Source organism: Otolemur garnettii, unplaced genomic scaffold (genome assembly GCF_000181295.1).
Source record: "Otolemur garnettii isolate 467f Iridium unplaced genomic scaffold, OtoGar3 scaffold00104, whole genome shotgun sequence".
NCBI lineage: Eukaryota > Metazoa > Chordata > Mammalia > Primates > Galagidae > Otolemur > Otolemur garnettii.
In genome coordinates this window covers 4164715-4181301 of record NW_003852499.1, presented here as the reverse complement: position 1 = coordinate 4181301, position 16587 = coordinate 4164715, and the positions used below count along the sequence as shown (strand labels likewise).

Sequence of the window (16587 nt, the reverse complement as noted above, 5' to 3'; positions counted from 1 at the left end):
CCCCCCAAAACCTTAAACTGTGAAGGGAAAGAGTGACAAATGATACCACATTAAAATTTAAAACCATAAGAAAAAGTAAAAAGATACAACATAAACTGGGAAAAGAGATTTTCACAAATAACTTATACAAGTTTAATGTTTTGATTATAGAAAGAATGTCTGCAAAATCAATGTGAAAAAGGAAAACAACCCAAGAGAAGAAAAATGGACAAAGGAGTCCAATAAGCAACTCATGAACAGGAAAAATCTAATGGCCAATGTGTTGAGCTATGCCACTCAACATCCCCAATAAACAAAAAAATGCAGCTGGTTGCAGTGCCTCACACCTATAATCCTAGCATTCTGTGATGCTGAAGGGGGTGGATCACTTGAGTCCAGGAGTCGGTGACCAGCCTAAGCAAGAGCAAGACCCCATCTCTACTAAAAATAGAAAAACTAGCTGGGCATCATAGTGGATGCCTGTAGTCCTAGCTACTAAGGAGACTGAGGCAAGAGGATTGCTTGAGCCAAAGAGTTTGAAGTTGCTGTGAGCTATAATGATGCCACAGCACTCTACCCAGGGTAACAGAGTAAGATTTTGTCTTAAAAAAAAATTAAAAAAAGAACAACCACAACAACAAAATCCCAAAGAAATGGAAACAAGAACAGCCAAGAAAGACTATTACACTTATCAAATGGTAAAAATTAAAATTCTGAAAACTCCTGCCTAGTTTATATGAATATATGGAAAAAAGGGAGTGTTCATACACAGCCAGGAGAAAAATCTGGTACAACCACTTTGAAGTTAAATTTGGAACTTCTCTATTAAATGTAAAGATGTCCATACTCTATAATCCTGCAAATCTACTCAGATATATAAACTGTAGAGAAACTCTAACTTATATGCACAATGATATATGGGTAAGAATGCAGTTCTTGAAGTATAGTACAAAATGCCACACAAGTGAAAGCAATCTCAGTCAATAAACAGGAGAATTAAAAAAAAATACATTAGATTACAGGCATATGATTAATTCAGAGTATTCAAAAATAATACACTGCACCTCAAATCAATAAAGTAGGTATATGTGTGCCAGCATAATTAATTTCCCAAAGTGTGATTTTGAATTTAAAAAAATGGAAATTGTTCAATGATATGTAGAAGATACAGCTTTTAATATAATAGTATATACATTTTATGGCTCTATTATATAGATACACATTAAAACAATAAGTAAACCTCTAAGAATGAACAATAGCAAAGTCAAACAGTGGATACTACTGCAGAATGAGAGCATATGACACATTCGAGGCAAAAATATTCCAATTTTTGCCTCATTGTGTGTCCACACTCTTTTCAATGTGGCTTTTATAGTACTTCTCATCAAAATGTGGAGTCTGTTTGCCAATTTTGTGAATCAGCCATGGCTTTGTGACTTGCTTTGATCCACAGAATTGGCGGAAGTGCTGGTATATCAGTTGTTTCCTTCTCAACTCTACTACTGCGACATGAACAAGCCTAGGCTACCCTCCTGGAGCACATGACCCAGCGAAGGAAAGTCTAGTTGTGTCATCTGTGGTGTTGCAGCCTGTAGCCAACCAACCCCCGGACATGGGGTGGGGAACCTAGCCAGGATCATGAGAGGTACCTCCTTGACCAACAGCTGACTGAACAGTCATAAATGACCCAGGTAAGGCCAGAAGAACTGCTGAGGTGGCCTGCAGAATCAGGAAGAGTGAATGTTTATTGATTCAGTCACTAAGCTTTGGAGTAGTTTGTTATTCAGAACTAGCTAATACAAGGAGAAAACTAGAGTTAAGGAGGGGCAAAAGGAGAGTGGGTCAGCCTGTATCTGTGAAGTTTTATGTGTTTTAAAAAAGAGAGCTCTAAAGCAAATACAGTAAAATGTTAAGCTATAATGACTATACGTAGTAGGCTCATGGGTACTTGTTATATAATTTTCCTAAGTTTTCTGTATCTTTGAAGTGTGTCACAGTAAAAGAAAATTCAGATAGAATAGTCAGTGTGCTACACCAGCCAAGATAGGCAAGGTGACCTTTACAAAGAACAAGGAAAAGTACTTATCTTATTCCCCCTCCCCTTTCACCACCACCACCACCCAAAGTAGGTAAAGTATACTAGTGATTTTTGAGTTCTAATCCTCTTCTTTCATCCCAGAATATCTTCTCTATGCCTTCAGAGCATTTAATCCTCTTGCCCCGGTTGGTCATCTGTAAGACAGGAATATCTGATCAGCTCATGAAAAGAGAGTCACCAGGGATGAACCAGGGAAGCATAACAAGGGCGCTTCTTCATTTTAGCTGCCATGTGGGCAGGAGACTTAAATTCCACAACTGCTTAATCCTATTGTTATGTCTGAAATCTAGGTTCACCTGATAAAAACATGACAGTCCTTCCTGCTCCCCTCAAATACAGGGTTAGTCACCTACCCTGTGACTTCCTCCTGACATTCTAACCTGCCTTATCCTTTGTATCTAAAGCTGTTGCCACTTCTGGCACAGGTGGCATTCTGTCTGTCTGCCAGGACTATTTGGGCTTAACCTGTTGAGAGAGACAAGGGCTCTCAGAGGATACCCACTGAAAGTCAGAGAAAGGCAGGGCTAAGCAGTCTGCTCTAGAGGGGCTCAACATCTCTCTTGGCCCCACACACTGCCAATCTTTCTACTTTGACATTGACAGCACTAGCACTCTGTGTATGCTTTATTCTGCACTGACTGTATACCCTTAGTATATGCTGGCTGGTACTGTCAGTCACTGTGTGTTCTCTTAACAACTCAGTCAAGCTGTAAGCTCCTTGAGGACACAGTGTCTTAAGTGACTTAGTATCCCTACTATCTGGTGAAAGGAAGGAAGAGAAGAAGGAGAAAGGTCAGACAGGAAGGAAGAAAGGAAGGGGAGGCAGGAAGGAATGAAGGAAGGAAGCCTAATAGCAGCAAATATTTATAGAATGACCATATGCCAGGTAGTGTGCACTTTCTTATGTCATCCCTCCAACCACTCAATGAGGTAGATACTATTATTAATTTTTTCCTAGTTTACAGATAAGGAAACATGCGTAGGAGGTTTAGGTAATATTCCCAATGTAACAAGCCACAGAAAATAAATTAGAGTCAGCCCTGGAACCAGATTTGTTTAACTCTAGAGACCATGTTCCTGATCTCTAATGCTATACTGCTCCTCAGAGTCTTTTGAGCACAGATGAGCTGATGACAGGAAACCAGGATTCATTATAAAGAAAGAAAAAAAAAAGGAAAGAAGGCTAGAAAGCAGGGGAAGAAGAAAGAGAGACCCATCAATGCATTCTGTTCCTGCAGATGTCACATGTAACCTTTGACAGGTAGCACAGTGTGTGCTGAATTCCTGAATATCTCCATGAACGATCTGTTTGTTTCCTTGGTGATGTGTTCCAGGTTGCATTCTCCATAGCTGTCCACAGATAGCTGTTATGCCTACTGGCCTGTGAGAGAAGACACAGGCGGTCGGTTCTCATTATCCACAGCAGTTATGTTCTATAAAATTGCTGTGGACACTGAATTAGTGAATACTAAACCATGCCTCCTAGGGGAAATGCAGGGTTGGATTCCTGCAAGCCTCTGGCCACAATATTTTCATTAGCCAATCAAGACATGACCTTGTTTTATGTGTGCTTCTTCTTAAAGACACCTTATTTAACACATATCATTAACTCATTAACATTGAATTCTCTGCCAAAGCCCTGTATTGCATAAATACAAGAAATATTTGGATAAAGCTTATGTAAGATCTATTTTCCTCATAAGGCACATCACAACCTCCTTGCACTCAGGAACATTTGATAGCTTCAGCACTATGCTTGGACCGTTTTGAACAATGAAATCATCAACAATATGCAAAAAATGCAAAAAACATGGCACTCAGTAGATGAAGGAAAGGACATTTGTTTATAGCTGAAATAAGAAAGCAGAATGTCACCCTGCTCCATCTGAGCTGGGAATGTGTGTGCTGGGTGACTCAAATTTTTGCTGTTCTGTGCATTGCCACAAATGGCCCATAATGCTGCCGAAGGCGCTATATTTCATTCCATGGGCCACTTTCAACATCTATACAATTTGGAGGTGATGAAACTGTTGTTTTGGTAAATGACTGTGTGCTTTTGGGAATGCTTTTGTTAATTAATTTTGAAGCTAAATTTTAATGAGTAAATTTACAAATATGGAGCCTTCAATTAATGAGCATGACTGTATATGGCATGAAGTTCAGCCTTAGATTTGAATGTAAGAGAAAGCCTGATAGGTCTTAGATTTGGATATATCAGGAACCATTTTCCTATGGGAAAGTAAAAGATCCAAAGTGTGCCATAATAATTGCAGCTGTGCATATTGGAATAGGACACTGTAAACACAAATTGGACCTGCAGGGAATCTCAGCAGTTTACTCCTTCATTCCCCTGCTTTACTGGGGACTTTGTCTTTGCCATTAGAGATTGCCAGCATGATAGATCATAGAAAAGCCTGCCAAGTCTCTGACTTTACAAGTCAGACATCACAACCTTCTATTTAAAGGTTGGATTTTGCCTAGCACTGTGCCCTTGTGGAAGAAACTCAGTAAACACTTGCTGTCTACTTAACAATTCTCAGGGTCAACCTCTAGTTATATTGGGTAAACATTTCTGTCTAAAGTTGTGGATACCAGCTTGGGCTTCCTAAAATTAGTGGTCCTTTAATATGTCATTAAGCTAATTAAAGAATCTTTCAAAAAATACATTTCACTTGGATGAAAACCCACAAGTTAAATCAAATGCCAAGGTCTTGTCTTTGCAAATTTGCCTGGAATTGCACCATGATAATTCTATGTATTTTATGTGATAATACTATGTATGGGGACTATTCGATGACAGTTCCATGTGATAATTCTACGTATCACTTGCTAATTAGAAGCTTATTTCCAGATATACATGTCTTTAAAAACAATTGCTCAAATAGTTTCAGTTGTTTGCTAGGCAAGTGTTCAAAATGTTTCAGAGAAATATAGGAGAGAAAATAAAAAGGTTCTTGGATCACTAAAGGATAGAAAACCACTGATATAAATGGTTCTGAAAACACAGTACCTTTTGTAAATAGGTGTCATAAAATACTCCTTTTATTGTTTCACAATTATGATGATTTTTACACCGTTATTCCTTTTGAGCAAAGCAATCCAATTTCATCTAAATGGGGAAACTGAGTCACAGAGAAGCAATGATTTTCATGTAGAAGCTGAAAAATAGCTCTGATGCTCCACTCTCTAAGCTTGGTCACTTCTTTCTACACAACACTGTGAATTCCCCCTTGGTACCGCTAGGACAAGAATGTTTTCGTGAATTCATTTTTCCTTGGTGAAATTTATTTCCTCTTGAGAATTAGCCAGGATCCAACTGAAGTGACAAAAATGATGATGTATATTGTGCCAATGAGAGATCTGCCAACTCCCAGGCACGTGTAGCATCTTCCTGTTGAATTCTTTTTCATGCATTTCTTCCATTCCGGTCACAGTGTCATGGTGAGGAACAGTTGGTGCACACTTCTAGATCAATGGCGTGGTTATAGCCTTGCTCGGTTTGGTGCTTTGAGAACAAAAATGAGGGAAGAGAAGGAAAGAGTAGTATAGAATGGGGACCCCAGGTTTAGTGCCTCTGCCTGATTTCCAAAGCACACTTTTTAAGAATTTGAAGCCATATTGTCATGTCTTCAGACTACTTAAATGTCTAAATAGAAAGCTTCTAACTTGCCAAGACACTTTTCACTAATGTCAATGTTTCTGCTCCTTTTCTCACCCCACCCACCAACTCTCGTGGTCTTGTTTCTCTCAACTTATGCCATTTGTCACCATTCTATGCAATTTTTAAACTTTTTTATTTCAAAATATTGAAGGGGTATGGATATTTTTGTTACATAGTACCTTGTATAAAGCTTCAGTCAGGGCTTTTGGTACGTCCGTTGTACCCAACAGATAAGTTTTTATCCGACATCTCCTCTCCCACCCTCCCTGCTTCTTGGTTTTCAATTTGGTTTCTCTCCTTTGTATACCACATTTTCTTTATTCACTCGTGAATTGATGGGCACTTAGGTTGGTTGCTCTTCTTTGCAATTGTGAATTGGGTTTCAATAATCATTCAGGTGCAGGTGTCTTTTTTGATAAAATGACTTATTTTCCTTTGGGGAGATACCCAATAGTGATATTGCTGGAATAAAATGGTAGGCCTACATTTCTTTCTTTGAGCAATCTCCAGACTGTTTTCCATCAAGTTTGTATTAATTTGCAGTCCCAAATTAAGAGTGTACAAGTATTCCTAGCTCTCTGCATCCATACCAGCATCTACTGTTCTTTGACTTTTTAATAATGGCCATTCTGATTGAGGTAAGGTGGTATCTCATTGTAGTGCTAATTTGCATTTCCCTGATGATAAGTGATGTTGAACATTTTTTCATGTTTAGGCCATTTCTCTTATCTTCTTTTGAAAAACTTTTGTTCACTTCTTTTGCCCACTCTTTGATGGGGTTATCTTCTCACTGATTTGAGTTCTTTATAGATTTGGGATATTAGTCTTTTGTGGAATGTATAGTTTGCAAATATTTTCTCCCATTCTGTAGATTGTCTGTTCACTCTGTTGATTATTTCCTTTGCTGTAAAGAAGGCTTTTCACTTAATTAAGTTTCATTTATTTATTTTTGTTGGTGGTGTATTTGTTTGAGGGCCTTAGCCCTAATTTTTTTTTGCCTAGGCCAATGTCTAGAAGAATTGTTCCTACATTTTCATCTGGAATTTTTACAATTTCATGCCTTTTATTTAAGTCTTTTATTCATCCTGAATTTTTTGTGTATGATAAGAATTATGGAAACCTATTTCATTTTTCTGCATGTGGCTATCCAATTTTCCCAGCACCAACTATTGAATAGGTCTTCCTTTGTCCAGCATATGTTGTTGCTTTATCAAACATACATGTGTCTCTACATTTATACCAAGTACCCTGGCACTGTAGTTACCACAGTCTTACAGTATAATTTAAAGTCAATGTGATGCCTCTAGATTTGTTCTTTTTGCTCAGGATTTCTTTGGCTATTTGGAGTCTTTTTTTGTTCCAAATGAAGCTTAGGACTGTTTTTTCTAGGCTTGCGAATAGTTTTTATATTGTATTTTAAAAATTTGCACTGCATTTTATGCTTGCCTTATATTGGTTTTTTTCCCCAATATATCCAATCTGTAGCTGTTTGAATTTGCAGCTGCTAAATGCACAGATATGGAGGGCAACCGCACCTAAAATGCCGTTTCTCAACCAGCTTAGTTACCTTCCTCACATCATTCATGAAGTGCTTGAAACCACTCCTCTCCAAGAAGCCTGCTAGAACACAGAGAAATAGATCATCTCATCCTTTCTGGTTCAAATACAAAGCTTGACTTCCTCAATTACTGAGTCACTAAAATGTCTATCATTTAAATGAATATAATTAGTATTTTCAAATTATATATTTGTTACCTGCTTGATGTTTGGTGTGTTTCCATCAGCAGTAATGCAACATCATAAACGTGATTTTTCCAACTGCTTCTCTGTATCTTATAGCACAGTATCATGTGAAAAATATTATTCAGTACATTTACCTTGATTTCATAGGCCAAATAGTACCTTTAAATTGCCTTGTCGCCAAGCCTAATAATTCCTTTAAGAAGGTGGATGTTTTATCTTTATAACCTGCACCTTGGGGAAATTGTCTTCCGGGCACAATTTATCAGTTTGTAAGTAGCTCAATAAAATGGTCGTAAGGTGACAAAGGGAAGTTTGGGCAGCAGTGTTGATCAAACTTCTGTGAATGAAACTTTGCTCCTATACCCTTATACCTGGTTGTGTCCTTCCAGCTGTTGCTTGTACCCTTAGATTAGTTCTAGAATTGTGTGGAAAGATTCTCAATGCCTGTTTTTGAATGCCTTTTACTGACCTAGTATACCTGCCTCCAACTTGTCACGTCAGTTTATGAACTAAAATAGCGTCCGGCACTGATCTAACACATCCCTGCCTTCTACCCCACTACCCTGTTGTACGTTAGAATCAGTCTCAGTGACAACATCGGTTCCTGGAAGACAATTTCTCCAAGGTGTAAGTTATAAAGGCAAAACACTCACCTTCTTAAAGGAATTATTAGGCTTGGTGACAAGGAATCTGAAAAATTATAGTGTCTCAAGGACATACTGCTGGAGCGGGCATTCTCCTTAGTGCTGTTACTAAAACACCATTTTTCCTTTAGTAAATGATCTAGACACAATTTGCACACCATAGAGTCTCTATAATAGTTAACTGCATTTAGGCAGATGATGTATTAATAGAGTGCTTTTTGTTTTTTATAATGGAGATATACCACCTTATGATGACACCCAAGGCCCTCCATTTCATTCCATTGTCCAGTTACCATCACCACTTAACTTGGATTTGATGAAACTGTTGCTTTTGTTAAGGGCCTTTGTTTAATGTAGTCACTACTCACAGCAAATAAAACTGTAAGGGGATACATAAGTGATAGGTAGCATCTGAGAAAGTACAATGGAAAAGGAGGGGAGACAAAGCCGAGACAGAAATGGGGACCTCGTTATCGGTGAAGAAATGCCAACAGTAGAAGGGCAGTTAGGGAAGCTGAGAATGCAGGAAGGACAACAGAGAAAACAAAACGATCCTCCTTGTCTGATTGTCACAATGTTGATAAGCACTAAAATACTGCCAGGTGCTGATTTAGACTACTTTTACATCAGGCTTGCAAAAAAGTACACTGTCTTCCCAGCCTATGAAATGTTATTAATAGATAAGGGCAAGGTCACGGAGGGAAGATGAGACAGGGGTAAAGAATTCAAAAAGCTTTCTCTGACTCTAACTTATACAACCTTAGAAAGAGTAGATTAAAAACAGGGTTTTGAAACAAGAGAATTTAAGAGAATAAGCACATTTGTCTCATATGTTTTTTCCTACAAAAAAGATTTCCACAAGAAATTCATACTTGCAATATCTATTTCAGTAATTTTAAATTTTGGTTTGCTAAATAAAGTAGAAGGAGGATTTTATTTGTATGTTTAATTAAGGCTAGCACCTGATATGATTCAAGCCTTTTGGAAAAATCAAATGTCTCCATGAAAATACAGTGAACAGGTTCTGATAGCAAGTGTCTATATGTGATAAAAAGAAAGTTTTAACTTTGTAATATTCATAGGTGGGACATAATAATAGGGGAAAAAAGATTCCTTCATAAAGAGACTTTAAGAATAATGTTTAAGTTAGGGACTAACCATTATTAGTCTGAGCAGTAGGTACATTTTTGGAATGTTTAACAGACATATATCATGACTTGATTTGTGGCTTGGGTTGCAGGTTTTCTTTCCGGGCATCTTTGCTTGACAGATCCCAGCATAGCTCAAGTTCCTGGAGAGTTTAACAATCCTCTTCTGCCAGCATGTCAAGCTAAAGGCTTTAGTGCTTGGATGTCAGAGTGAGTGTAGATGACACTCGGAAGATCTGGGGGAGCATGTTACTAAGTTGATAAAACATTTCTTCAGAAATACTCTGTAAGGGGTAAAAAAAAAAAAAAGTTTGTACTTGTTAAATCACTTAAGAATTTTTTAAAGTATTTTAAAATACGGACTTAGTACTAGATATGGAGTGCAAGATGTGAAAATTATCTTTCAAGACTGATGTAACTGTATCACTATGGACAAGGCTATTTTTTTGGTTCCATCCTCTGAGAACTTCTGTTGTTTCTGTGAAATAGTAAGTTTGATTGCTAGAAAAACCCCTAGATAACCTTAGTAAACCCAAATACCACTAATTCTGCTAAGGTCTTCACAGAATATTAGTCTCTGCTAATGCCCTTATTTATAAGGCCTTCATAATCTATAGAATATAAATGTGGAAGAAAAACAAAGGAAAGGTGAGTTAAGTTTCATTTGGGGTCAAATAAAAGATTCCTTGGGTGACAGATGCTGACATCTTTGACAATAATAGATTAAGTGAAGTGCCTCTATGGCAGTGGTTCTCAACCTTCGTAATGCTGCAGACCTTTAATATAGTCCAAAGGGGTCAAGACCCACAGGTTGAGAACCGCTGCTCTAAGGCATCAAAACATTTCTCCCCTTAAAAGACAGGAAGCAGTTAATATTTTATGTTACTTTTAGGAGTTTAGGGCAGTGTGCCTATCTAAATCTGTGAAAAATAAAATGAAAGAGACTAAACTGGGGTAAGATCTATCCAGATAACACACCTGTGGTACCAGAAATTGCACTGTCCTAGAAATTCCTCCATCCCATGAAGCCATTTCCATCATGAAACCTAAAATAGAATAGATTTTGCTGCATTATGAGTTCTGGCCTTTAAACCTCCTAGTCACGTACAGAAATAAACCTAATTTTCACTGTGGGACTTTGTGTTTTGACATTTTAGGTAGCCATTTGCATGAAGGCTAATGGCTAAGAAAGACAGATAAACTTCAGTAATCCCTAAACCTCTGTTCCAAAGAGGTTTAAAATAGTTTTGTCAATATACTCTTACTTATGATTTCTCAAGTCAAATTTAATCTCCACATAATGAAGCTCAAATAAGTTTTTAAAAATTAATGAAATATGTGGCTCTATTTTTTTCTTTTTAGGAGAATAAAAGGCAATGACATCCAAATATCCTTGTATTTCAGAAAGGTTGGAGATTTGTTTATTTTATGACTAGGGAAAGATAAATATAAAAGGCTGTTAGGAAATTCTTGATAAACCATTTAACTGAGGAACCAGATGACAAGGGTAACTTTCACATTGTTTTTCAGGGTTGCTCTACTTTCAATATTGGGGAGGAAATGTAAGTGACTGCTGTTAAATATAGGATTATCCTTACCTTTGACACACTTAAACACAAGTTCTGCTCTCCTTAAGCACCAGGGTATAGTCATTTCCTAAAAACAGAATCAAATTATATGTTTTTAATAGAACTTTGTACAATAAACAAAGTCAGATCTTTATTTGTCTATAATGTTGACTATCCATATTGTGAACAGATTCAAGCAACTATTTGCTAATCCCATCTAGATTTCCTCTGGCTTTTAGGCAGTCAACTTTTTCCAGCTATTAGACTACACTTTTGGAATGCAAACTAATTTAAGTAGCCCAGTAAATATAATTTTAAAAATAAATACACCCTTAAAACTTTCTAAATAATTAATTCTAAAGACAAATATAAGTGATACAGAATTCCACTGACTACTCTCAATGTTAGCATGAATAATTCTATTAAATGGCATAAGACAAGCAGTAAAATAAAATGCTTTTACTAATGTAACATGTTACTGCAAAAGTAATGTAAATAAACAAATACCCTATCCCAGCCATCTAATAAACCAAATGCATTCATTTTCCATGTTCCTTTCTAACTTTTGGCCAAATGTGCACACAAGTGCCAGTGTGAGACCATAATGAATACATTTATATTAATAATCATCCATAGCATGACACTATGCTTTAAATTCTACTTCTTTTCACTATCATCAGAATTATGTTCCCATGTTGGAAGTCTTCATATCATAACTATAAGACATGTTTATTATTTCATTATGGTGATTTACAAACTTTCTGGGTCTTGAGATCTTTTACACTCTTAAAACTTACTAGGAAAGCTGGGTGCAGTGGTGTGCACCTGCAGTCACAGCTACTAGGGAGGCTGATACAGGAGAGTCATAAGCCCAGGAGTTTGACTATAGTCTGGGCAACATAGTGAGACCCCCACCTCTTAAATACATACATATGTACACACATAAATAAATAATTTCTGAGGACTCCGATGAGCTTCTGTTTATTTTATGTGAATTATATCTCATGATATTTATTACCTTAGAAATTAAATAAATTAAAAAAAATTTTCATTTAAAACAGTGATATTGTATGTTAACGTAAATATCATTTTTAGTGAAAAATGACTTTCCCCAAAGAACAAATTTTAGTGAGAAGAGCAGTAATGTTTTCCATTTCTGCAAATGTCATTAATGCCTGACTTAACAGAAGACATCAGGATTCTCCTACCTGCCTCTGCACTCGATCTGACACTTGTGCAAGAACAAATAAGGCAAATAACGTCTTCCTTACCAACTAGTCATTCTTTCACCTTTTGCAGTCCCCTTATCACTCTACTGAAAATTCTGTGAGATCATCACTGCTACTGTCTCACATATACAATACATAAACATTCCTTTCAATATTTAATGCTATCCACAGCCAAAGCTACTTTAGCTTTTATGACTCAAATTTTAAAATGAAGGTTTCATTCACGGTATCTGCTCGTCTCTGCCTGAACATGCAACGCCTGTCACGAACCTCCCGCATTTTTCCTCAGTCTGTTTCTTGGGCCTAGCCTGCCCTTGCCATTAATTCCATCTACTGAAACCTGATTCATTCTTCAATGTTTAGCTTAACTGCCATCTCTTCCATAAGGTATGTTGTATCTCCCCAGCTATGAAGGATATCTCTATCTTCTGGACTCTCAAAGTACTCTGTTGTTCTATTATCTCAAAACTACATTTTATTCTGTCTTTTTTGGGGGGAGGAGAAGAAGGGAAGAGGAATAGGTAGAAGATGAAATTTATACTTTCTCTTCTTTATTAAGTTGTGTGCTGTCTGAAGGGAGAGATCACTTTTTATTCCATTTTATTGCCTTTACAATGCCTTCTACAATGCTAAGCATACAAATGCTCAAAAAATATAGGTTAAGTTTCCATAGAAATATAAAAAGAGTGTGACTTTTTTTCATAGCCAGAAATAGAGTTTGAGAGGAAACTACTTTTTAAATTTGTGTGCAAGACCCTTTAAGATTGATAAATAAAAGGTAGGTGCATAGTTTAGTGGGCTAAAAAGTAAAAAATTCTCCCTTTTTCCAAGGTTCTGAAGTTTCTAAGAATGACTAGATAATTAACTTTAAATTATATTTACAACATGTCTCAGTTTCAAAGTTCACTGAAAGGAAGAATATTTCCTTGTAACTGGAAAGGCTGTTACAAAAGCCACAGTGCTTTATGGGAATACACACCTATATGGAAGGACAAGAGTTTGGTTTTTTGTCTTGTTTCTCTCCAGTTAAAAAAATGATGTACAAAAAGAACAAGGTGACTAAGAAACGTCTACAGCTGTAGATAATGCTGATCGCTCTGAAAACTATGTCTTACGTTTACATAGTGCTTTATAATATACTTTTTATCTCATGAAAAATAACCTTTATAAATTAAAAAAAGATGGTCAGAGAGGTACAGTGAATTGCTCAATGTCACGAAACAGCCTGAGGCTTGCATTTTTAGTAACAATGTCCTGTGATGAGCAAAGCCTTTGAATTTTGATGAAGTACAATTTGTAGAGTTTTCCATTTCTGGCTTATTCTTTTGACTCCTAGCAAATCTGAACCTGCTTAACTTGATGTCATCAAGATTTTCTTTTAAATTTTCCTCTAGAGCTTTGTAGTACTAGCTCTTTTAATGATCAAATATGTGTGGATTTATTTGTGGATTTGCTGTTCTATTCTTTTAATTCACAGTCTATTCTTCTGTCAATATTACTTTGTATTGATTACTGCAGCTTTATAGTGGGTCTTGAAATTAGTTGGTATAAGTTGTCTGACTTCATTCTTTTTCAAAATTGTTTTGGCTGTTTTAGGTTCTATGTATTTCCATATAAATTTCAGAATTAGCTTGTTAATACCTTCAAAATTGCCTTATAAGGATTCTGATAGGATTTAAATCTATAGATCAACTTGAGAACTGATAATAATGCTGAGTTTTCCAATCCATGAACACAGTTGTGTATTTCTGCTTACTTAGGTCTTTTAAACATTTCTCTCAGCAATGTTCTACAGGTGCTAGGTCAGTTTTCACAGCCTCTTATTCCTTAAAGACATCTGAAATGTGTTTTCAGTTCTTTAAACACGAGTTATTGCATGATCTTTGTCTCATCACTTCAGTGCTTTCAGTCTTTGTGTTGTGCATTTTTACGTTTGGTTGTCTTCGCTGTTTCTCATTCATGGTGTCTCAATTTCCTAAGGGCTTATTTTTCTTTCACTTATGTTAAATATTTTATTCAATAATCACATGTAAAAATAAAAACTAAAGAACAACTATTTGTATCATCTTAAAATATTACTCTAAGATACATCCCTTTTTGAAATGCCATAGTAATAATCAGAATCAAGGAATTAGTACCATTTATATTATTTTAATGAAGCACTCATTTTTATATGTAAAAATAATTTTGTGACAGCTACTTACCTTACAGTCTATAGAGTAACTTATTGACTATTATTGTTGAATTATTTCAGGCTAAGATCAAGGCTAAGCACCATCAGTCACACGAGGACAATTAATGTGAACTAGAAAGCATAGAGCTTTTTTTTTCCTTTGAGACACATTCTTGGTGCCCCAGGTAGAGTGCAATGCATCATCATAGCTCACTGCAACTTCGGAATCTTGGGCTCAAACGATCCTCCTGCCTTAGTTTCCTGAGTAGCTAGGACTACAGGTACACACCATGACACCTGGCTAATTTTTCTATTTTTAGTAAAGACAGGGTCTCACTCTTTCTCAGGTTGGTCTTAAACTCCTAAACTTAAGCAATCCTCCAGCTATGGCTTCCTAGAGTGCTAGGACTGGAGGTGTGAGCCACCCCTACTGGCCTAGCATGGGAGGGCTGAACAAAAAGATATAGAATATATATTATAGCAATGCATTAAAATCAGATAATGGTAGCACAAGTCAGAATAGGGATGGTTCTAATGGTACGACTGAAAGTAGATGGGTGGGGAATAAAACAGTCAAGTCCTATCATTCCATTTGTCCAATGTCATCACATTTTATTCATTAAGGCCATGCTTTCTTGCTTTTTGTATATGTATGGTTTATAGTGTGGTTTAAAGCAAATATCTAGGACAAATTAAGAATTTCACACTTTTTCAGAATGATGTGAATTAATGACAAAGTCTCACCAATGCTATTTAGAGAACATACTAAAATACCAGCTCCTGGCAGGATCTCAGCATATATTTGAAATGACAGACATATTTTAAAAATCCATTTGATTTTCAGATGACACACACTCTCATATTCAGTTTAATTTAACGCTGCTGAGCATCACACAAATCTAAAAGGAAATGCAAGGTAGCTGTATGTACCTGCCATGCATGTGTGCGTGGACACACACACACACACACACACACACCCCTGAGCTATTTTTGAATCTTCCATATGCCTTCATAGAGATTCTGTCCCAAGATTAAGGTAGATGCTTGCCAGCTCTATTAACTTGTTATTTTGTCTCTGATTAAAACCAGTACCTAAAAAGAATAGCTTTGGTACTTAGAAAAGGTAAACTATAAACTTTAGAAATCGATAAGGTCATAAGAAGACATGACTTATTGAATGTCACAGTGGGATGTGGGCAGCAGTTTCACAAGGAGCTCACCACTGGAAATAATTTTTTTTTTTCACTGTATGTGCCTGGCACGCTACCCACTGAGCTATGGGCCCTGTCTGGAAATAAATCTTAGTGTACAGTATGCAGTAGATGGGATATATGACATAGTAAGTAAGGTAACAGTATACAAAATTTAATCATGAGTTCTAAGTCATGGAAAAGTGACTAAATCTTAGTGACAGGCCTGTGAGAAAGCATTACTAAAGAAATTGACTGAAGAAACTGAATGGAGCATGTGAAACACTAGGCTTCAAAAGTGAGGTGAAAAATTGGGCCCCACTTTACAGTTTATTTATTTAATTAATTAATTTATTTTTGAGACAGTCTCAAGCTGTTGCCCCAGGTAGAGTGCGGTGGCATCATAGCTCACAGCAACCTCCAACTTTTGGGTTCAAGCCCACTTTTCCTATTGTTGTTATTGTTGTTTAGCAGGCCCGGGCTGAGTTCAAATCCACCAGTCCTGGTGCATGAGGCTGGTGCCCTAACCACTGAGCTCTGGACGCCAAGCCACTTTACAGTTTAGATGGTAAGTGGGCACTGCACACAGAAGAGATTCTAAACCTGTTAGATTAAAATTAAAATCTCACTATAGTTAAGATAACACTTAATTCTGATTATAGTTAAGATAACACTTTCTTTTTTTCCCCTGATATTTAAATTATTATAAAAGGAAATTACAAACATATTTCACTTACAGATGAGGATGCAATATCCCAAACAACATATTAATAAGTTGAATTTAAAATTATTGTTCAAATAATGTACTTTGGTCAAAATTAAATCTAATTTATGTGAGAAAGTCAATCGCTAGGGCAGGCATGGTGACTCATGCCTATAATCCTAGCACTCTGGGAGGCTGAGGTGGGTAGACTGCTTGAGTTCAAGAGTTTGAGACAAGTCTAAGCAAGAGTGAGACCCAGCCTCTAAAAAAAAACATAGCCAGGTTGTGGTAGGCATCTGTAGTCCCAGATAATAAGAGGCTGAGGCAAGAGGATTACTCTAGCCCAAGAGTTTGAGGTTGCTGTGAGCTATGATGCCACGGTACTTACCCCCAGGCCATTTGAGACTGTCTTAAAGAAGAAAAAAAAGGTGGTGCCTGTGGCTCAAAGGAG

At 36.7% G+C, this 16587-nt stretch overlaps 1 protein-coding gene across 3 annotated transcripts in view; it reads right to left on the bottom strand.

Annotated features, from left to right (window-relative positions):
- Positions 1-8994: 8994 nt before the first annotated feature.
- Positions 8995-16587, bottom strand: part of CUNH12orf4 (chromosome unknown C12orf4 homolog) — a 44645-nt gene continuing 37052 nt past the window's right edge. For all 3 annotated transcript variants that reach the window (XM_012809316.2, XM_023517120.1, XM_023517119.1), the window contains exons 12-14: positions 10872-10929; positions 10252-10319; positions 8995-9557 (exon numbers count right to left, since the gene is read on the bottom strand). In XM_012809316.2, the coding sequence (XP_012664770.1) occupies positions 9465-9557; positions 10252-10319; positions 10872-10929 (219 nt within the window). In that variant the 3' untranslated portion in view covers positions 8995-9464. The remainder of the gene's footprint in view (positions 9558-10251; positions 10320-10871; positions 10930-16587) is intronic.